This window comes from Muntiacus reevesi, chromosome 6 (genome assembly GCF_963930625.1).
Source record: "Muntiacus reevesi chromosome 6, mMunRee1.1, whole genome shotgun sequence".
Lineage (NCBI taxonomy): Eukaryota > Metazoa > Chordata > Mammalia > Artiodactyla > Cervidae > Muntiacus > Muntiacus reevesi.
This window is the reverse complement of record NC_089254.1, coordinates 5,809,998-5,834,209: the sequence shown is the minus strand read 5'-3', so window position 1 is coordinate 5,834,209 and position 24,212 is coordinate 5,809,998. Positions and strand designations below refer to the sequence as shown.

Sequence of the window (24,212 nt, the reverse complement as noted above, 5' to 3'; positions counted from 1 at the left end):
GTTTGGGGTGGGGAACCCCTGATACAGAGCACAGCGATTAGGTGGCTTAGTCGCTAAGTCCTGTCCTTCTCTTGCAACTCCATGGACTATAGAACGGCAGGCTCCTCTGTCCATGGGCTCTCCCAGGCAAGAATATCAGAGTGGATTGCCATTTCCTTCTCCAAGGTATCTTCTCAACCCAGGGATGGAACCTGAGTCTCCTGAACTGCAGGCAGATTCTTTACCAACTGAGCCACCAGGGAATAATACTGTATTGTATATTTGAATGTTGCTAAAAGAGTAGATTTTTAAAGTTCATTACTGCAGAAATAAATAAATGGTAACTATGTGCGATGATCAATGTGCTTAACCTTATTATAGTATATATTATAGTAAGCATTTTGCAATGTATACATACATCAAATCCTCTAAACTTACATATTGTTATATGTCAATTATAAATCAATAAAAATAAGGAAAAGTTGAAAAATTTTATTGTTATTCTTTAATTCAAAGGACCTGAATACTTTTTTCCAAAAAAGATATATAAGTGTATTTCCATAAGCACATGAAAAGATGCTCAACATCATTATTCATGAGAGAAATGCAAATCAAGCCCACTGTGAACACCATCTGCTTTCTCTAATGGGTTCAAGCCCACTTTCTGGATTTCCAAAAGCTATTAGGGGATTTACAAGATGGTGGAGGAATAAGACATGGAGATCACCTGCCCACGAACACATCAAAAATACCTCTGGAACAGCTTCTACAGAACACCTATTAAGTGCTGGCAGAAGACCCTAGACTTCCAAAAAGGCAAGCTAACCTCCACAGGAGGAGGAAGGGCAAAAGATGTAAGAAAAAAAAAAGAGAGAGACATCAGAGTTTGGGATGGGATCTGCATCTTGGGAAGGCAGCTGTGAAGGGGGAAAAATTTCCGCACACTCAGGAGCCCCTCTCAAGTGGAGAAAGTGGGGAGCTCTGCAACCTCAGAGTGGAGCACAGCAGCATGTGCTCAGGAGGCGGAACGGAGAGAATTCACCGCAGAGGTCAGTGCCACCAGCGATCCCCAGCCTGAAACGCTTGCTTCCGTGCCTGCTGCGGCAAGCGGGTTCCAGGAGCTAGACTACGTCACGGGCCAGGCCCCAGGGAGAGGCCTGGGGCTGACTGCCATAAAGGTACTGAGAGGAGGCCAGTATGACAGAGCTGAGGAAAACCAGGGAGGCAGGTGAGCACTGCTGCGGGGCCTCTCTGGCCCCACACGCACAGAGTCTGCAGGACACAGCCTTCACAAGTGCCATAGCTGGGGCGAGCCGAGGCTCGGGGCCCCAGAGGTAGGCACGATGGCCGGCCACCACCCTAGGCAGGACTAACCACAACTGCAATCTGCGCTCCCAGAGGGGAGAACACAGGCTTCTTGGCTCTGCCAAAGCCTGCGTAAATGCCAGAGGCACGGGGCAAGATGCTGCTCTAGTCCCGACCCAAGAGATCACAGCTGCCACCAAGCTGTGAGCAGGCGTTGTCACTGTCCATCCTTTCCTGGGAACCCAGGCAGCCTGACTCTGCCGAGAGACCCACAATCCAAGATCAACACCTGGGGGAGCGCAAAACCTGCCCCAGACTGTGGCAGCTTCCCACAGGCCTCAGCCGGAGCAGGCCCTCCCCACACACCCCGACTGTGTCTACCACCCCTCCCCCTCTCCCCAGCCTGACTAAGCCACCGCTGTCTCTCTCTCTTATCTGGGAGGGGGACAGACACTGAAGGGAAGCCTACAAGCAGAGGCAGGGCTAAAACCAGAACGGACCACCACGGGATGTGTGACCAGGGAAGAGGAGGGGAACTGGCTCCCACAGCTGAGGTGCAGTAGATTAAGTCCCTGCAATCTGCTTGAGACTGTGAACTTTGGGGTAACTGTGCACTTCGGTAGCAAGTACAAGCTGGGTAAGGCCAGATCTCAGTATGAGCTGAACCATAACGCCAAGAGCAGGCCCAGAGATCTTCCTAGAAATATCGGAGGATTTTCTGAGTAGGGGGATGGGCTTGAGGTCACCGCATGGCGAGGACAATGAAGAACAAAGGGGGATATTCTTCTTACTACCACTATCTCTACATATATATTTTGGGTCTTTTTTGGTATTGTTCTATTGTCCTTTTTCTGTTATTCCTTTAATTTTTTTTTTTTTTTACTTGTTCCTTTTTAAAATGCTTTTATTTTTAAACAAATTTATTTTATTTTATTTTCATCTAATTTTTCAATACTCTTTCATCATATTGCATTTTTATCCATGATTTTGGTTTTGTAGTTTGCCAGTCTAGTTTTCTGTATTTGTTTTCACTTCTGTTTACTGGATTGACTTCTCTCTTCTTTTTTGGTTCCTGTTTTCATTCTTTTTAAATCTTTTTTCTCTTTTCTGTTTTCTCTGTTCTCTCTTGGCTGTTCCTTTCTGGGTGTGTTGCTTTCACCATATGTCTTGAGTGTTTGTCCATTCTTTTTTTTGTTTGTAGGGGCACATACAGATGAAAGAGAGTGGCTGGAAAAAAATATTCCATGCAAATAGAAATCAAAAGAAAGTGGGTGTAGCAATACTCAGATAAAACAGACTTTAAAGACCATTACAGGAGACAAGGAAGGGCATGACATAATGATCAAGGAATCAATCCAAGAAGAAGATAATAAAATTATAAATATATATGCACTCAGCATAGGAGTACCTCAATATACAAGGCAAATACAAACAAATATAAAAAGGGAAATTGACTGTAACACAATAATAGTGGAGGACTTTAACACACCCCACTCACACCAATGGACAGATAATACAGATAAAAATTAAAAAGAAATATAAGCCTTAAATGACACATTGGACCAGATGGACCTATTGGTATCTCCAGGATATTTCATCCAAAAACAATGGAATTCATTTTTTCTCAAGTGCACTTGGAACATTTCCCAGGATAGATCACATCTTAGGTTAGTAATCAAGCCTTAGTAAATTAAAAAAAAGAATTGATTTGAGCATTTTTTTCTGAGCACAATGCTATAAAATTAGATATGAAATACAAGAAGAGAATTGCAAAAATACAAACACATGGAGGCTAAATAAAACGCTTCTGAATAACCAAGAGGTCACTGAAGAAATCAAAGAGAAAATAATAAAAAAAAATACCTAGAAACAAATGACAATGAAAACACAACTCAAAACCTATGGGATGCAAATGCTAAGAGTGAAATTCATAGCAATACAAGCCTACCTCAAGAAGCAAGAAAAGCATCACATAAACAACTTAATCTTCCCCCTAAAGGAATTAGAAAAAGAATTTTTAAATACCTCTAAGTTAGAAGAAGGAAAGAAATCATAAAGATCAGAGCAGAAAGGAATGAACAACAAATGATGGAAACAATAGAAAAGATCAATGAAACTAAAAATTGATTCTTTGAGAAGATAAATTTACAAACCATTAGACTCATCAAGAAAAAGAAAGAAGACTCAAGTAAATAAAACTAAAAATGAAAAAGGGATGGTTATGACAATGCAGAAATACAAAGAATCATAACACACAGACTATTACACACAATTATTTACCAATAAAATGGACAACCTGGAAGAAATGGACAAATTCTTTAAAGTACAACCTTCCAAGACTAAACTAGGAAGAAATAGAAAATATGAGCAGAGCAATAACAAGCACTGAAATCAAAACTGTGATGAAAAATCTTCCAACAAACAAAAGTGCAGAGCCAAATGGCTTCACAAATGAATTCTTCCAAACATTTAAAGAACTAACACCTATCCTGCTCACACTCTTCCAGAAAATTGCAGAGGAAGGAAAACTCCCAAGGTTATTCTATACGGCCACCATCACCCTGATACCAAAACCAGACAAAGATACCACAGAAAAGAAAATTACAGGTCAATATCACTGATGAACATATACACAAATGTCCTCAACAAAATTCTAGCAAACAGACTCCAAAAACACATTAAAAGGATCATACACCACAATCAAGTGGAGTTTATCCTCGGCATGGAAAGATTCCTCAAAGCAATCTACAGATTCAAAGCAATCTGTATATAACTACCAGTGTAATTTTTCACAGAAGTAAAACAAAAAATTTCACAATTTGTATGGATATACAAAAGGACCAAAGAGTCAAAGCAATCCTGAGAAAGAAAAACAGTTGGAGGAATCACTCTTCCTGACTTCAGACTATTATTACAAAGCTACAGTCATCAAGATAGCATGGTACTGGCACAAAAACAGAAATATCGACCAACAGAACAAGATAGAAAGCTCAGAGATAAACCCATGCACCTATGGGCCCCTTATCTTTGAGAAAAGAGGCAAGAATGCAAAATGGAGAAAAGACAGGCTCTTCAATAAGTGGTTCTGGGAAAATTGGACAGCTACATGTAAAAGAATGCCATTAGAATGCTTCCTAACGTCATACACAAAAAATAAACTCAGAATGGATTAAAGACTTAAATGTAAAGACAGAAAATATAAAGCTCTTTAGAGGAAATCATAGGCAATACCTCTTTGACATAAATCACAGCAAGATCTTCTTTGACCCACCTCCTAGAGTAATGGAAATAAAAACAGAAATAAACAAATGGGATCTAATTAAACTTAAAAGTTTTTGCACAGCAAAGGAAACAATAAACAAAAGGAAAATGTAACTCCCATAATAGGAAAAAATAATTTCAAATGAAGCAATTGACAAAGGATTAATCTCCAAGGTATTATAAGCAGCTCATACAGCTCAATATCAGAACAAACAGTCCAATGAAAAAATGGGCAGAAGACCAAAACAGACATTTCTTCAAAGATAATATGCAGATGGACAATAAACATATGAAAAGATACTCAACATTGCTCATTATTAGAAAAATGCAAATCAGAACTACAATGAGTTTACTACCTCATACCAGTCAGAATGGCCATCAAAAAATCTACAAACAGTAAATGCTGGAGAAGATGTGGAGAAAAGGGGACCCTACTGCACTGTTGCTGGGAATGTAAATTGGTACAGTCATTATGGAGGACAGTATGGATATTTCTTAGCAAACTAGGAATAACACTACTGTATGACCCAGCAATCCCAGTACTGGGCATATACCTTGAGATAACAAAAATTCAAAATGACACATGTACCCCAATGTTCACTGCAGCACATAAGAGCCAGGACATGGAAGCAACGTAGATGTCCATCAACAGGTGAATGGATAAAGAAGTCATGGTACATGTATACAACGGAATATCAGCCATAAAAAGGAACAATCTGAGTCAGTTATAGTGAGGCGGGTGAACCTAGAGCCTGTTATAGAGTCAGAAAGGGAAAACAAGCATCATTTATTAATGCACACATACACAATCTAGAAAAATAGTACTGATGAACCTATTTAGAGAAGACATAGAGATCAGATGTAGAGAATGGCCTGGTGGACAAATTGAGAAAGTAGCATTGACATGTCCATGGGATTTTCCAGGCAAGAATACTGGAGTGGGTTGCCATTTCCTTCTCCAGGTCATCTTCCCAACACAGGCATCAAACCCGTGACTCTTGTCTCTCCTGGATTGGCAGGCAGATTCTTTAATACCGAGCCACCAGGGAAGTTCCCATATATACACTATCATCTGTAAAAATGATAACTACCAGCAAGCTAAAAGGGGAGCCTAGTTTGGCACTGGGTGATGACCTAGAGGGCTGGAATGGAGGGGAGGCACAAGAGGGAGGGGATATATAAAGGAAATGGCAACCCACTCCAGTACTCTTGCCTAGAAAATCCCATGGACGGAGGAGCCTGGTGCAGGCTACTGTCCATGGGGTCGCAAAGAGTCGGACACGACTGAGCGACCTCACTTTACTTCATGTAATTATGGCTGATTTACGTTGGTGTACAGTAGAGAGTACCACAACATTATAAAGCAATTATCCTCCAATTAAAAATATAAAATAAATATTAACTACCCACTGATAGCACCTATTAAATACACCAGGTACAAATACCCCATAACTCTTATGAATGCTAATAGTGGGTCTGTGATGAGCTAAGGAAAGCATCTTTCATAATTTGTCTTTCATACTTTGCCTAGACACTGGAAAACAACTCTCAAAGTTTTTTGGCAGAAGAGAAAATGAGTCAAGAAGACAAAAGACTGGAAAATGGTATTGAACCCAACTTATTCTTTTCCCTGAAAGCCTCATATCTCTCACTCATATCTCATCATTCAATCCTAGATGTCCCAAGAAAAAGCAAAGGGAATATCAGAGAAATGGGTAAGTGCAATGAAACACCGAAAACAGATGAATCAAGGACAGAGAGTACAGAAGAAAGAAAGGAAATAGCAAACAGCACACCCAGACTGCCACCGGGACTCATCAAAAACACATGCATGGTTGTTCCTAAATGCTAACTCATAAACAGACCTCTTACAAATCTAAGTCCTCAGATATGAAGTCCAATTCTCGGTTTTCCAGAAAATACTGGGCTTTTACTCTGCACTATTAGGAAAAACACACTAAGCTGTTAGAACAGTCTCTGTGGTCTACACTATTAACCTATTTATTATATAACTGCATGGTTTTACAAATTAAATCTTGGTAGCTAAATACCAAGATAGATATTTCTTATGTTAAATTCTAGTCTGTAGTAAATTATGATAGCAATGTTTAAGTTATTTGGGAATCCAAACTTTTCACTAAGTACATGAATTAACAGAAATTTATTTGAGGGCTATTAGAACTAAGACGTGAAAGTAAAGAATATGAAACATTCAGATCTATAGTATTTACATTCTAAAAATGTTGCTGGTAATTAATAACACATCTCTAAAATTAGTTCACATTCTAGCTTCCTTTTCCTTAAAGAATTGCATATACTTACCTGAAAATGTAAAAAACAATTCATTTTGCAAACCAGCCCTTTGCATTTTAACACGATGACATTCAGACTTTAGTAAGGAAACTTCACATGAAAGGTCAAGAACAAGTTTGCTTAAAATCTGAAGAAGTTTCTTCTCAAAAGAAATATTATAGATACTGTTACAGGGAGCTGCATGATATCGAGCTGTGAACTGGTAATAATAATGCGGCTCACGATAAGCTGCAAAAAATTAAACAGAGAACACAGTGATGGTTATTTAAGCAATTCAAATACATCTCAACTCTTCAAGACAAATTACTATTTGGAATAAATTCATAATACAGTTGAGCCTTGAACAACACAGGGTTAGGAATGCCAACACGCCCCTTGCCAGTCACAGTTGAAAATCCATGTGTAATTTACAGTCAGTCCTCCTTACCTGTTTCTCTGTATCCAGGGCTCTGTATCCCAGGATGTGAATCATGTAAGTACTCTAGTGTTTGCTGCTGAAAGTATCCATGTATGATTGGACCCACACAGTTCAAACCCATGTTGTTCAAATGTCAACTGTGTATGTTTTAATATATAGCTGTATATACACATTACTTTTAATTTAACAAATACTCATCTAGCAGTTACGAGTGACTTATAGGCACAGTTAGAGGCACTTTACAAACAGTAACTCATTTAAATCTCTTAAATTTATTAATATTGGATAATTTTTACATCTATCACGAGGACATAGAGGGAGGCAGGGACTACATCACACACCTAATGTCTACGCTATGAAAGCTGAAACTCCAGCTCATGAGCCTGGCCCAGAGGCTACGCCCTTTACCACCAGGTCTTGGTGCCTCAAACTCAGAAGTGAGACTTCTCCAAGTTCAAATATTTATCTTAGAAGAAATCAGTCATGTAAGATTAGGAAAAAAAAAAAAGGCATGCTTCTAACATATCTACAAGCTGTAATGAGTTCAATTGTAGTTGTTTTGTCGCTAAGTCATGTCTTTTGCAACCCCATGGACTTAGCCCAACAGGCTTCTCTGTCCATTGGATTTCCCAGGAAAGGATGCTGAAGTGGTTACCATTGCCTTCTCTAAGGGATTTTACCAATCCAGGGGTGGGACCTGTGTCTGCTGCTTGGCAGGCCGATCCTTTACCTCTGAGCCACCAGGGAAGTTCCTTCAGTTCAGTTATAGCATCTGAAACTGAGAATGCCTTTTTCCCCCCATCCATTTCAAAATCTCACTGAAATGATACAAAGATAAGAAATCTACAATACTAAAAAGGAGAAACATTTCCTGTGCAAGACAGGGAGCTCTGTTGCTACTTTTGCTAACAAGGGGCCTGTTCCTGGCTCACAGGCTGTGACAGACTTACCACTAGCACTGAAATGAGAGCCACCACTGTTCAGTTTGCGCCAGAATTAAACGCGCAGACTGAGTTACTGTCAGCCTTTGCATTCAAGGCTGACACCAGACAGCTTATAATTTTAATGAGGAAACTATCAGTTTCATTCACAATCATGAATGAAAACCAGATCTACCTAACCAAATCTGGGAAATAAAGGAGCATTAAAGAAAAAAATGAAAATGAAAAAGCAAGGGAAAATAACATAAAAGAAAATTAATGTAGGAATCATTTGTAAATATCTAAAATTCTAACTAGTAAATATAGAAAATATATCCATAAAACTGGTATAAAGCTATTGTAGAAGAGAGGAGATGGTAAATATGAAAATAATTCTGGAAAAATTTTTAAATACAAATACTGAAAATTTAAAAAGTAACTGAATAAATGAAAATGAGGTTAAAAATAAAATTGTATGTTTGTAAATGAAGTAATGGAATTCTTGTGTAGTGCAGGGCAAAATTAGAAGAACAAAGTAAGGGAAAAGGAAAAGAGATCCGAGATATACAATGTCAAACTGAAGGAGTTCCAGGAAAGGACAGACAGAGAAGACAGAGAAGAAATTAATCAGGGACAAAAAGGGACAATGCTCTGTAAGTTAAAGGAAGATCTGTGTCCCCACACCAAAAAGGTCCACGAAACTATGAATAAGAAAACTGAAAATGTCACATTTGAACATTAATCTTAAAAACTTATCATGCATTCACTGATACATACATTGCCATATGATAAATAATTGATTTATAATGATTGTATCATGACTGATCACATCAAAGCTATATGATGTGATACAAGCACCATGCAGAAGAGTGAACCTCAGGAAAAACAGAGTGAACACCTCACCAGATGAAGCTGGAAGCTGGGGCAAGGCTCACCACAGGCACTGTGAACAGAGCAAGTGTTCCCTATTCATGGGCCAAAAAGGAACTCCCTTTTCTTTCAAGAATTCTGACATGTATCATGTTACTGCCTTCGACAGAAACCAGCCTGAATATAAGCCACAGTATTTTCAAAATGCTCTCAAAAACTGTGTCAAGAGCATTCTCTTCTGAAGTGAGCTCCTTAACTTTGGGAGAAGTACACATTAACACAGCAATTCAGGATCCACGTGTAGGTGTCAAAGAGTTATTAACAAGTTGTATAAAAGAGAACACCGCAGGCTGGAGGTTGCCTACAGGACTGGTAAATATTGGCTGGTAAACATTTCCTACATGAACAGGCACTGTTCCCCACATGATAAAACTGTTTCCCACCTGAGGAAGCAAGCCCTGCGCCTCTGAAAGTCTGGGACTTCTGTTGTCAAGCCTCTATGATTAGCTCCTAATCAGTGCTTGGGTACTGAGTTGGCTACACAGGCTACTGGATTTTCACCACTAAATAAGGGAGAGTTTCAATGTGGCCTCACACTGGAAGGACAGAGCACAGGAGGCCTGAACGTGGACTCCTCCAGATTCAGTCCATGCCGATCCCCATGCTGTTCCTACCTTAGCCACGAGTATAACTCCAAGTCCTTGCAGTGAACCCTTGCAACAAGTCACAAAATAAAATCCTCATGCAAAAATCAAAAGCTTTAAAAGAAGATAGATATATATGGCTCTAGAAAAATAAAAATGATAAAAAATGACAGAAAAATCTGCAGGAGCTGTTCTCAAAAGTTTTGGTTTCTGGATCCCTTTACATTCTTAAAAATTCCTACGAGCCCATCAAAGAACTGTTATGTAGGTTATAGTTACCAATATTTGAATTACCAGATATTCAAACTGAAAAACTTTTAAAAAAATTTTATTAATCAAAATTTTAAATGGTAAAAACTCATCAGGCAATAATATTAAAAAAAGAAAGAAAAAAAAAAAACCCTTGTAGGCATAATACTACTCTTTTAAAAAGAATCAGTGAGAAGAGTAGTATTGTCATATACTTTGAAAAGCTGTTTAATGTCTGGTTTAAGAGAAGTCAGCTGGATTCTTACACTGGCTTGTGCATTCAATGACATGTGACATGCTGGTTTATTGCCTCATAGAGATATGTAGTTGGTTGGCAAGAAACATTTTAACAGCTTTTGTGGGTAACTGTGGATTACTCCACAGTAGTTCATCCACTATAACTGCAAATCTCAATACAGCTAAATCAGTAAATAATATCATAGTATAATTACAAAATATTTTTCACCTTACTGCCCCCTTGAAAGGCACTCAGGACTCCCAGGTGTACCCAGATCACTACTGTAAAACTACTGATATATATTCAGAGTTAGAGTATTTGAACTTACTAGAAATTAATAAGAACACAACACAGAAAAACAGGTAAAAAACAGGAATAGAACATCTCAGAAGGAATAATAAACACTAAGGAAACTGCAATCATGACAGCAGCATAGCATTTTATACTCCCTATACAAATTAAAGAGCAATAACACCTATTTTTGTGAAGGATATGGATACAAACAAGTTTTCACATATATTATGAAAACTTAAAAACAAAATTAAGAAATATATCTCAAAGTATTAAAGTAGTAAATAAGAATAGGAAATTACTGAACAAAATCCAGTAGATAAGACTAAAGAACAAGTGGAGATTTTAGAGAAAAAGACCCAACTGGAAATACTGGGGGTGGAAAGTATGATCACTGAAACAGAAAAACAAATGGCACCAAAGTTAAAGTGAACAGACTAGCTGAACTGCAGACATCACTTCCTTGAAGAAGAGGTTGACAAATTGCATAAAGGTACCTAAAACACAGGGCTATAAAACATTTAAAGGCCTGCATATATTGATATTATACAAGCCAAAAATATGGATGATAGAGAAACCCTAATAAATATGTTTAATTAGTATTCCAGAAACAAAAATAGTCAAATGGCAAGATTTTTAGAGATCCTAAAGGAGTCAAAAAATTTAAGAATTATGTAAACCACACTCTCTGACACATTGAAATAAAAATAAAAATCAACAATTAAAATCCCTCAGACATTTCTTGGGGACTTCCCTAGTGGTCCAGTGGTTAAGAACCCACGTTGCAATGCAAAAAAAAAAAAAAAAAAAAAAAATGGGTTTGATCCCTGGTCAGGAAACTAAGATCCCACATGGCTAGGAGCAACTAAGCTCTCACGCCACAACTACTGAGCCCACGTACTGTAAGTTGGGAGTCCATGCCCCACAACTAGAGAGTCATGCCCGCAACTAGAGAGCCCACACATCACTAGAGTCCATGCCCCACAACTAGAGTCCATGCCCCATAATTAGAGAGCCCATACACCACAACTAGAGTCCATGCCCCACAACTAGAGTCCATGCCCCACAACTAGAGAACCCATGTCCCACAACTAGAGAACCCATGTCCCACAACTAGAGTCCATGCCCCACAACTAGAGAGCCGAGACACCACAATGAAAGATCCTGCATGGCACAAAGATGATCCCATGTGCCTCAACTAAGACCCTATGAAGCCAAAAATAAAAATCTTCAAACATTTCTGAACAGAATACTCCAGCCTCGTCCACATACATGCTCAGTCATGTCTGACTCTCTGTAACCCCATGGACTATGGTCCACCAGGTTCCTCTGACCATGGGATCCTCCTGGCAAGAACACTGGAGTTGGCTGCCACTTCCTCCTCCAGGGGACCTTCCCCATCCAGGAATCAAACCCATGTCTCCTACGTCTCTTGCATTGCAGGCAAAGGCTTTTAACTCCAAGCTACTGGGGAAGAAACAGAATAACACTAAACACTCTTGCTGTAAGTCAGTAAGAACAGTGGGAGTTTGTGGATCTGAACCCAGGCTCTCTCTCCCCCTCCCCTTCTCAGCTCAGCTGAGGGAAACTCTACCCCAGACTGGTACAGACAAGAAAGGACAAGAAAAAGTCTTTCTCGTGCAGACCAGAGGTACCTGGTGCTACATGGAAGTTGCAGGTGAGGACAGCTGAGAGGTGAAGGCTCCCTCCTCTGTCATCCCCACATTGTAAGGAGGCTACAACCTGGCTACAGCAATTCTGAGAAAACTGGGAGCCCATCAGCCTGATCTAGCTCACCACATAAAGGCTCCACACCAGGAGAAACCCACTGAAGAGCTCTGGGGCTGCTGCTGCTACCCCTCCACCAAACACTAAGTTCCTAAGACAGTCAAAGTCGCTCAGTCCTATCTGACTCTTGGCGATCCCATGGACTATACAGTCCATGAAATTCTCCAGGCCAGAATACTGGAGTGGGTAGCCTTTCCCTTCTCCAGGGGCTCTTCCCAACCCAGGGGTTGAACCCAGGTCTCCTGCCTTGCAGGTGGATTCTTTACCATCTGAGCCACAGGGGAAGTCCAAGAATGCCGGAGTGGGTAGCCTATCCCTTCTCCAGCAGATCTTCCTAACCCGGGAATCAAACCAGGGTCTTCTGCATTGCAGGCGGATTCTTTACCAACTAAGCTATCAGGAAAGCCTAATGGAAGGTGTCACTCAAAGAGAAGAATGCCACTGCCCCCAGCCCCAGCCCCAGAGTGCAACTCAGAGAGTCTGTCAGGGATGACAGCACAAACAGACCACAGAACAGGGCTCAAAATCTCTTCTCGAAGGAACTCTGTGATCAACCGTGGGGCACTTTCAGAAACACTGGCAGTTCGGAGAAGACAACCTGGAGGTTTGTAGACTCAGACTCACTGGAGATACAGGCTAAATGGCAGGTGGCCTAGTCTATCAGAGAGCAACACTGGAAGAGTCAGCTGGAAGGAGCAATCCTGAGGTCAGAACACATCTCAAAGAAGGACCTGGGGAACCCACGTTTAATTGGATCAGTTTTAGAGGAATTTATGCCCCAGGGAATTGTTGAAAACAAGAGATATGTACATTAAACTGAGAAAGGAATCCGGCAGGCCACAACATTTAAAAGAATGACAAAGCCTGAGGATACGACCTGTTCGTATGGTCGTATGGACCGGTTCGAGATGGTCCAGGAGTAAGCTTCCGCTAGACCGTGTGCCTCAGTGGACGCTCACTGTGATACACCAGCAAGCTAAATGACACACCCACCGATGCCACTGGCAGTTCCCAGACCAACCATAAAGGTCCAAGGGGGCAATGGCCTAATTCAATTCCTGGAAATCCCCACCCCTTCCCCAAATAGCGGGAATACTCCTCCCACTCATTAGCCTATGAACTTAGCCAGCCCTATGAAAGTGATAACCCGCATCCTCAGGTGTCTCCTGTCCTCCAAGATGGCCTATACTCTGTCTATGGAGTATGTATCTCCCTGAATAAGCTTTCTTTCTCTTTACTATGGCTCTTTCTTGAATTCTATCCTGTTAGAAGCCAAGAACCCATGCTTGGCAGCCATCCCAGGAACTCTTAAGACCTGGGACGTGACAATCCTCTTGTGCACCACTTTCTTTCCTTGAACATCTTTTCTGTTGCCCAACAGGGGCCTCAAAGAGCATGATCTCCATCCACCTGTTGGGCTACAGCTCCCCCTCTGAAGGGTGACGGGGACTTGTCACAAGCCATGTACATTCAAGTAGCCCCTTAGGTGGGGCTCATGCCACCTGCAGGATCTGGCAGAGACCAGTTCTCTGGCTGCGAAGGGACCCACCAAGTCCAAGGGCCCTCGATCTTTTGCTTTCCTCTACTGTTCTATCTCTGTGAACTTGAGAAGATCCACAAGATTACCACCAGATATCCAAATAAAGACTGCTACACGCAACTGAAAACTTGGTTGGGTGAGCTTCCCCTGTGGCTCCTCCCCTCCCTGCTCATCCTTCGTCCCAGCCCCAGTTCCAGGATGCTGGAACTACGAGAGGGCCCAAACTGGGAATTCCCTGAATCCTCCTCCAGATTTGCAGCCTGGCTTACAGCATCATTGCACCCCCAAGGGAATGCTGGGGGCAAGCACTTCCCTCCAGAGGGCTGCAGGTCCTCCCTGCTATGAAGCTTGCAGCGATGCACCTTCCTAGTCCCACTCAGTCTTCCTCCTTATTTCACCCCCAGCATCAACTGTGATACCGAGCCAGGTGTCATGCTCCCTCTTAAGGGTTACATCTGGTGGGGCGCCCAGACACCCCTGAACAGAAGTGTGGGTAAGCACTTATCTCGTGGGGGTCACAGGCAGACTTTACCAACCCCTGAGAGGAGATAGTGGGCTTACAAATGTCTCTTGGGAAGCATCATGACTGTACACCTTCCGTCCTATCCTAGATTTCTCTTATATCCTCCTTCTCTCTTGACTTCTTGGACTATCTATTGATCCCTGCTTCTGCTTGCTGGCTTTGCCAGCAGATTGGGTGTTGCCTCTTTTAATTCTATGAAGAGGTAGCTCTTCTCTGTCCTCCACTATCTCCCAGAGTTTGCTCAATTGGTATGAGATTGAGCAAACTCTGGGAGATAGTGTAGGTTATAGGAGACTGGCATGCTACCATCCATGAGGTCACAAAGAGTGGACATGACTTAGCAACTCAACAACAACAGGCCTCCTCAACATCATGTGGACCACATCCTGAGGACAGATACCCTTCAGCTCTATTTGTTTCTTTCAGGGACAAAGGTAATCTGTTCAGTTGGCTCAGGGAGGTCTCCTCCCTCTGCTCTAAAGGATTTAGGCCCTGGGATTCTGGCTGCTTCTCCACCCCCCCCCCCCCTTTTATTCCCTTTCTTGAAAAGGGTCTCCTTGTCAAGGCAAGGGTCTCCTCAGGCTAGCCAATGTGGCAGATTTCAGGCATTCACAGGGAGCCCACAGTTGACACTGGGAGAATGCCAGGACAAATAACTACCGTCTGACAAGAATCAATCAGACCCGTCTTGTCAAAACATCCCAACAAAAAATGGGGGCAACCACAAGCATCCTGAAGGACTCCCTGCTAGGATGCGTATTAGCTCACTGCAGGAAATTTAGACAGGATGGTTCAAGAAAAAGAAATTAATTTTCTTTTGCAATACTGCATGATCCCAACACATACTAGGAAACCAAGAAATGTGGCAAAATAAAAAGTTGGGCAACTGAATTACAATACCATCTTCTAGCTTGGCCTATTTTGTAAAAGGAAAGGAAAATGGCGGGGGGGGGGGGGGGAGGGGAGGAAGTTCCATCCACCCAAAGGTCCATGACCCTATTCCAAAATCCAGGTCTAAAGAACTCCAGCCGGGTGTGCCTGGTTCACAACCCTTCAAAGTGCCTTCTTCCCCTTCAGGAGCTGATGTTTCAGATGATCCCCTTACGAGTAAACCTCCTTGAGATTCACAGCCGGGAAATCCTACTCCCCCCAAATCTGAGCGGGGTCAGTCATCCGGATGATTTATCTGTAACTCCTATCTGGGGAGCTGGAAATCCTAGACACCCATTAATCGGCTCATGGATTTGGCTTTTGTAGTATTTAACAGTAGAGATGGGGTTGAAAAGGCAAAAAGGATTCAAAAGTTAACAGCACAATTACCATAGGCAGCCCTAACCCCTGCACCAACTCAGGGTTACCCACCCTTGTGGAAACCCATGGCGAGGACAAGAACCAGGAAGCCTGGATCAGAGCCACTGTCTCACTGAGAAAATATCTGTTGTTTTAAGTGTGGCCAATAGGATCACTGGAAAAACAAATGCTGCCCGTATGGGAAAAGTCCACTGGGACTCTGCTTGATATGAAAATGAGAAGGCCACTGGAAGAGGAACTGCCCTCAGTCCCAAAGGGGACCTGGGGCTACCAAACCAATGATGGTAAGAGGACCGAAGACTGATGGAGCCCAGGACTTTCCCTGGCTCCCAAATGATACCTGGTCATTTCTCCAGAGGAACCTCTGGTAATCTTTGATGTGGCAGAGAGGAAAGTTATTTTCTTACTAAATAGGGGGCCTTCTACTATGTGCTAACTGATGTCCCTTGACCTTGTCTTCTCAATTCTGTATAACAGGGATTGATAGAAAGCCCCAAACCAAGTAATTCACCCCTTCCCTCAACTGCTTGCTAGAAAGCTTTACCTTTGCACATCCATTTCTGCTCACATCTGAGTGCACCATCTGCTTGTTGGGAAGGGACTTGATCATTAAATTTCAGAAAATAACCCAAGCTGGAGATCCCTGTGGAGATGGCAGCCACCAGGACAAACAATTGGTCTTGGTCAGCGGAATCTAACACAGTCTCAAACTAGGGGAGATCACCACTCCATCCTGTCAGATACAAAATGACACCTACCAAGAGCACTGCCAATGACTGAACAACAAGAGCGCTTGCCATCTGCCCCTGTGGAGACTGAACCCTGTGCTGCTGCAGCTGTTGACCTTCAACACCCTCTAAGGGAGTACAGGATGGAGTGAGGCACTCTGTGTTCCAGGGAATCTGGTGGGACAGTTCTTTAGATAGTTAGATATTTTCAGGAACTGACTTCATGATCCCAACCCTTGCATCTCTTCATATCTAGAAAAGCACTAAATCCCTTCATGAGGACACCGGCATCTCATGACTAGCAGAAAATCTTTTATAAATTGAGTGCTTAATTGTACTAAACACCCCCTTCACCAAAATTTTATATATTGACCTTCCCCCACTGCCTCTTGGGAACAGTCTCTCAGAGCTATCTGAGGTGCTGCCTCCTGGAATGCTGTCCTCATTTTGCCCCAAACAAAACCTGACTTCACTACTCTCAACTTGCACATCTCTTTCAGTTGGCAAGCCCATCTAAGCCGTAAAACTATGGGTGGTTGAACTGGTTCAGTGCTAGAACTAAAAGTGGTTTTCTTCCCTGCACCCAGACTCCCCTCATCTATTTGGCTTTGAATGGACAAACCCAGACACTGCAGTGTCATGAAGGGGTCCATCTGTGGGCTTATAGAATTCAAGCAGAGGGTGCCAATGGGAGAGGCTGTAGGCAAGCCTCCTCAGATCAAAGGTCTGAACACAAATGTGCATGCTCATTCGTATCCAACTCTGCAACCCTATGGGCTATAGCCCACCTGGCTCTTCTGCCCATGGGATTTTCCAGGCAAGAATACTGGAGTGGTTGCCACTTCCACCTCCAGGGGGTCTTCCCAACTTGGGGATCAAACCCACATCTCCTGTGTCTCCTGCATTGTAGGCAGAAGATTCTTTACTACTTGAGCCATGGGGGAAGCTTCTTAAAGCCAGGCAGGACCCAAAAGTGTTTGAAAATAGAGTACCAAACTGGGAGGCCATGGATCCAACTAAGCTAACCATGTGTATGTGCACTGCTCAGTCGCTCAGTTGTGTCCAGTTCTTTGCGGCCCCATGGATTGTAGCCTGCCAGGCTCCTCTACCCTTGGGATTCTCAAGGTACCGCCCTGGGTAGTCATTCCCTTCTCCAGGGGATCTTCCTGGATACAAATCTCAAAGAGGCCTTCTCCCCTAACCTACAGGAGGGAAAGTAAACATTCCAACATGGGTGAATGGGTATATTAGTTCCTCAGTATCACTGAGAAGCCACCCAACTCTTTAAAAGGCGGAAAAAAACAAAAAACTGTCCTTGTTTTACAAATCTAGTCTTTACAGGACCAGAGGTATAGCTCCAAAAATAATTCAAAACCCACCGGTATTTTTAGCACTCCCAAAACCTTCCCCATCTATCTTAAGAGGCTTGTAAGTACTGAACAAAGGGGAAACAAAGTTATCCTAGGAGGGATTTGCCTGTGCCTTTGAGATGCAAATGTCCTATCTGGTTTTTCTCTAGAAACCTTTTTCTATGCCATCTTTTTAAAATGCAAAATTTGAACGAGAGTAAATAATTTGGAACTTATCAAGGAAAAATAAAATCTTTGAGCATCTTTTCCCCAAATATGAGTAAAACCGATTTAGCCATCTAGAGAAGTGAGCTTGATTTGTCCCATCTGCTAGAAATCCAAATTTAAACCAAACTCTTCTGCAGACAGATGGGTTTTACATTGCTGTACCTGACTCATGGCTGAAATTTTGGAAGAGGAACTATGAGGCCTCTGTGTTTGTGTGTTAATTCACAAAAGAAGCTATGTTTAATTGACTTAAAGGAAATAAAGTGCATATATAAATATTCAGAAATATAAAGTAATGTTGCCAGAATGAATTTCAGGTTTAAGTCATCTGGAAAGTATTCAGTACCAAACTGACCTCTGGTATTGAAGGTAGCTTAAGCTTGTTGGTTTGATTAATATAGATTAATATAGACATAATAAAGTTTCAGAAGTCATCAATATTAAGCATAATACTTTTGTTGTACCTAGGTTTACTAGACTTTCTATCTCTTGAAAATCTGTCAGCAAGAAAAGTAACTTGGTGTGGAAAAGTCTTTTAAGGAAAGTAAGATATGTTTTCAGTAAAAGAAGGCATGAGAATTTATGAAAAAGTACTGCAAAGAGTTATGCATGATCAGGATTTTCTAAGATTGGATTGAATTTAGTTGGGTAAATTGATTTTGTTGGGAGCAAGCTAAGGTAAGTCTTGGATTAAATTTTTCTTTCTGTTAAGAAAATAAAGTTTTCTTGGAATGCCATTTCTGATAACAGATTATGTGAGGTTCTTTGCTTTTAAGTGATTCTCCATTTACTTTTGTTATCTCTTGTAACTCTGGTTAAGAAATAAGTATTGTCTCACAGTGACTGATGATTTTTGACCAACTGTTTTAAAACTTTTTTCACAAACTTCCCAATACCAAATTTTAATCGAAGTGGATAAAACTAATTAGATCTTTAAATTATCTTGAGTTCTCAAGACTGAAAGAATATGACCTCAATCAATAATTTGAATCTAAACAAAAAACAAGGTACACCAGTAAATTATGTAATTATAAAGACAGAATAAGTGGTAATTTCTACTTTTCCTCTTCACTGATTTAAAAAGCAATTGTATAAAAATTTGTGTATGATGTTATCACTGGGACCAAACATAAATACAGATTTTCCAAAGAAACAGAAAGTAAGTAGGTAGAAGCAAGGCTGTACTAGCTTAAGAAATGATTACGGATGGAAGCTTGGAAAAATAGGAACAATTTAAGAAAACAAAAAATGATAAACAAAAAGACTAATCTAAAAAAGTCTATAAATATACACTTCTTCTAATTTCAGCTTCTCTGAAATGTATAAAATTATACAAAATAATAAATATAGAAATGTATTGTTAGTTTTGCAACATTTACAGATATAATATTTATAATATACCACAAAAAGTATGGAAAAGGAAAGCATCTACTTAAGTTTAAGGTTTCTATATCTCACTAGAATTAAGTTAATAAAGATATCAAGCTGATTCTGATAGGTTAAGATATATGTGGTAATCTCTAGAGAAATCAATAAGGAAATGACTCAAAATATATAGAGTAAAAATCACTAAAGTAATTAAAATGCTACATTAGAAAGTATTCAATTAATTCACAAGATGTAATGAGAAATAGAGCAACACACAAGACAGGGAAATATAAAGTAAAATGATAATGTATACCCAATTATATAAATAACATTAAATGTGAATGAATTAAATTATATAATCAAAAGGCAGAGACTGTGAATCTGGATTTAAAAAGCAATGAACTTAGGTCTACATGAGACACACATTAGATGCACAGATACAAATAGACTGAAAGTGATGGGGTAGAAAATAACACACCATATATGCAGCAATCACAAGAAAGTAGGAATGGCTATTCAATTGTCAAGCAGAGTAAACTTTAGAACAAACGAAAAATGCTACCACAGATAAAAGGCAACATTTTTTATGACTAAAAAAGACAACCTATCATGAAGAGAGAACAATATAAACACACACATACACATACATCTAAGAACAAAGCACTAAAATGAAGCAAAAAAAAAAAAATGATAGAAATGATGAAAGAAATACACAATTCAAAATACTGTTTGGAGACTTCAATACCTCACTTACAATAATAAAAAACTACGCAGAAAGCAACAAGGACATACAACACTTAAATAATGCCCAAACCAAATATACATAAATGATATCTATAGAACTCTCCATCTACCAGCTGCAAAATATACATTCTTCTCAAATGCTCATGGCACATTCTCAGGATAGAAACTATTTTAAAGGATAAAACAAAATAAATTTTAAAGGACTGAAATAATACAAAGTATTTTCTTTGACTACAATATAATAAAATTAGAGTAATAGAAAAAAATGTGAAAAATTCACAAATGAGTAGAAATTAAAGAACATGGTTCTAACTAAGTAGCCAATGTGTCAAAGAAGAAATCAAAAGGGTAGTTAGAAAAAAAAAATTTAAAGGACTTCCCTGGTGGCCCCGTGGTTAAGAATCCAACTACCAATGCAGGAACACACATTTGACCCCTAATCTAGTAAGACTCCATATGCTGCAGGGCAACTAAGCCCTGCACAACTGTGCCACAACTACTGAGATCAAGCCCTAGAACCCATGCTCTTCAACAAGAGAAGCCACTGCAATGAGAAGCCCACCCACTGCAACTGAAAACTAGCCTCCACTCACCACAAGTAGCGAAAACCCCTGAACAGCAACAAAGATCCAGCATAACCAAAAATAAATTTAAAAATCTAAAAATAAAATGCCTTGCAAAAATAAGTAATATTTGTGTTTTGCCCTTACTATAATTATACATAAAAACACAGCATTACCTGACACATAATAAATGCCCAGCAAATATTAGCTCTCATTTTCCTTACTATAAATCAGCATTCATTTTAAACACTGTTAAATTTCTTAGTTTATGTGAATATACCTTTATGAGAGATTCCAATGTATATTTGCTATAAACTATATAAACTACATAAAATAACATATCTTTATCATCAGTTCAGTTCAGTCATTCAGTCATGTTTGACTCTTTTAGACTCCAGAGACAACAGCACACCAGGCTGCCCTGTCCATCAACAACTTCTAGAGCTTGTTCAAACTAATGACCATCGAGTCAGTGATGCTATCCAACCATCTCATCCTCTGTCGTTCCCTTCTCCTCCTGCCTTCAATCTTTCTCAGCATCAGGGTCTTTTCCAGTGAGTTAGTTCTTTGCATCAGGTGGCCAAAGTATTGGAGCTTCAGCTTCAGCATCACTCCTTCCAATGAATATTCAGGGCTGATTTCCTTCAGGATTGACTCGTTTGATCTCCTTGCAGTCCAAAGGACTCTCAAGAGTCTTCTCCAACACCACAGTTCAAAAGCATCAATTCTTTGGCGCTTAGCTTTCTTTGTGGTCTAACTCGCACATCCATACGTGACTACTGGAAAAACCATAGCTTTGACTAAACAGACCTTGGTTGGCAAAGTAATGTCTCTGTTTTTTAATATGCTGTCTAGGTTGGTCATAACTTTTCTTCCAAGGAGCAAGCATCTTTTAATTTCATGACTGCAGTCACCATCTGCAGTGATTTTGGAGTCCAAGAAAATAAAGTCAGTCACTGTTTCCACTATTTCCCCATCTATTTGCCATGAAGTGATGGGACCAGATACCATGATCTTAGTTTTGTGAAGGCTGAGTTTTAAGCCAACTTTTTCACTCTACTCTTTCACTTTCATCAAGAGGCTCTTCAGTTCTTCTTCACTTTCTGCCACAAGGGTGGTGTCATCTGCGTATCTGAGGTTATTGATATTTCTCCCAGCAATCTTAATTCCAGTTTGTGCTTCATCCAGTCCAGCATTTTGCATGATGTACACTGCATATAAGTTAAATAAGCAGGGTGACAATATACAGCCTTGATGTACTCCTTTCCTGATTTAGAACCAGTCTGTTGTTCCATGTCTGGTTCCAACTGTTGCTTCTTGATCTGCATACAGATTTCTCAGGAGGCAGGTCAGATGGTCTGGTATTCAGGAGGCAGGTCAGGTGGTCTGGTATTCCTACCTCTTGAAGAATTTTCCACAGTTTGTTGTGATCCACACAGTCAAAGGCTTTGGCATAATCAATAAAGCAGAAATAGATGTTTTTCTGGAAGTCTCTTGCCTTTTCTATGAACCAACAGATGTTAGCAATTTGATCTCTGGTTCCTCTGCCTTTTTTAAATCCAGCTTGAACATCTAGAAGTTCACGGTTCACGTAATGTTGAAGCCTGGCTTGGAAAATTTTGAGTATTACTTTGCCAGCATGTGATATGAGTGCCATTATGCAACAGTTTGAACATTCTTTGGCATTGCCCTTCTTTGTGATTGGAATGAAAACTGACCTTTTCCAGTCCTGTGGCCACTGCTGAGTTTTCCAAACTTGCTGGCATATTGAGTACAGCACTTTAACAGCATCATCTTTTAGGATTTGATATAGCTCAACTGGAGCTATATCAAATCTATATCATATATTATAGAAAACAACTATCACAAAAATGAAGTGTGACTGATTATAAAGCTTAAACAAATTATTTGCCTAACAAAGTTAATATAATTTCTCATGAAAATTATGTCTTTCTTTTGATACATGGGATAGTGTTTTTTAGTGACCAAAAAATGATCAAGAAACTATTAATAATTCAGCCATTTTTTCTGTATCCCAGCTGTGAAAACAATGGTACATTAGTTTCCTACTGCTTCCAATGGTATATTAACTTCTTAAGCTACATACATAGTCACTTAAAATAACACAAATATATTATCTTACAGTTTCAGAGATCAGAAGTTCAAGGTGAGTCTTAGAAGACTGAAATCAAGGTACATTCAATTTGGAAGCTCCAGGGGGTTCCCACTTCTCTGCCACCTCCAGGATCTAGAGATCAGCTGCCTCCTTGGCTTGCGGCCCCTCCCTCCAGCCTCTCATTTCATCATATTTTCTTTTTTCTGCCTTTGGCCTTCTTGCATTCCTCTTTAAGGACTCTTGTGACTGCCCAGGGCCAGTCCAAGTAATTAAGGATGGTCTGTTGTCTCAAGATCTTCACTTAATTGTACCTATAAAACCTGCTACTGCAGGGTAACAGGTTTAGAAACTCTGAAGGTGAGACAAGGGCATCCTTGAGGACCATGACTCTGTCTCCATATGTAGGTCTCACCAATGAGAGGGGACCTCCATTCAAGCTCTTGTCCTGGCCACTCCACTACTAATTCAGCTGTTCAGTCTCAGACATCAACAGATCCAACTGTTTTCACAAAAGGGTTTTACACACAGTGGCAACTCATGTTCTTGTTCAGGAGGATGGCAGTGAACCATCAAAAATGATACTCAGAATTTAAAAGCATAACAGACTACAGTATCACCCACATACTCTGAAAAAATGACTTCTCTACCATCTTGTTTTTATTCACTGGCTTAAATTGATCTGTAAAAGTCAACATTCTCCTGAAGAAAAAAGATCTTCCCTTACCACTAACTCCTTACAAAGCACTTTGCAAAATACAAGCAAGCATAAATTTTTCTTTAAGACTAAAAATAACAAAATCCCTTTAAAACAAACTTGTTAAAAAATGTAAATATTTGAAAACATTAAGAAATGTTAAACTAGAACTAAAACCTCTTCTTACCATATACAACATATTTCAGTTGGAGATTTTTAATGACTTCTTCCACAGTAGGTTTATACTCCAGAAAACATGTGTAAACACCACTCATGCTTTCCTCAAAGTTCTGGAATACAAGGCTTCCTGTGGAGGTGATTTGTGCAGTGCTGTTTTCTAATAGAATAAGAAGATACAGTGATCAGTGGCTTAAATAACATGAAATTGAAATAAAGTAACAAGCTATTTTCTAAACAGAGAAAAGTCATCCAAATTTACCTGCTATACATTAAAGTCGAGGGAACACAGTCATTGTGTCTGGTGTTTCTTGACAGTAGGTGCCAAGATGTACTTCTGACTGTCAGAATTTCACTAACCAGAGGTCATGAAGTGTGTAGCTGCCTAAGTGGTAAGAGGCTAAAAATCACACATACATGATGTGCTCCTAATCTGCCTGCTGCATTGAGATGGCATGATCAATATTCATAAACATATAAAATAGTATATATTTATATACTGTCAAGTATTTATATATACTGTCAAGTAACTATATATATATATATATATATATATATACATATAAATATTTTATAGATGAGTTATGTTCTCAGT

The 24,212-nt window shown here is 40.2% G+C and overlaps 1 protein-coding gene across 2 annotated transcripts in view; it reads right to left on the bottom strand.

Annotated features, from left to right (window-relative positions):
* Positions 1 to 24,212, bottom strand: part of ZPBP (zona pellucida binding protein) — a 114,725-nt gene that overhangs the window by 71,637 nt on the left and 18,876 nt on the right. For both annotated transcript variants that reach the window (XM_065939718.1, XM_065939719.1), the window contains exons 4-5: positions 23,628 to 23,777; positions 6,868 to 7,086 (exon numbers count right to left, since the gene is read on the bottom strand). In XM_065939718.1, coding sequence (XP_065795790.1) covers positions 6,868 to 7,086; positions 23,628 to 23,777 — 369 coding nt within the window. The remainder of the gene's footprint in view (positions 1 to 6,867; positions 7,087 to 23,627; positions 23,778 to 24,212) is intronic.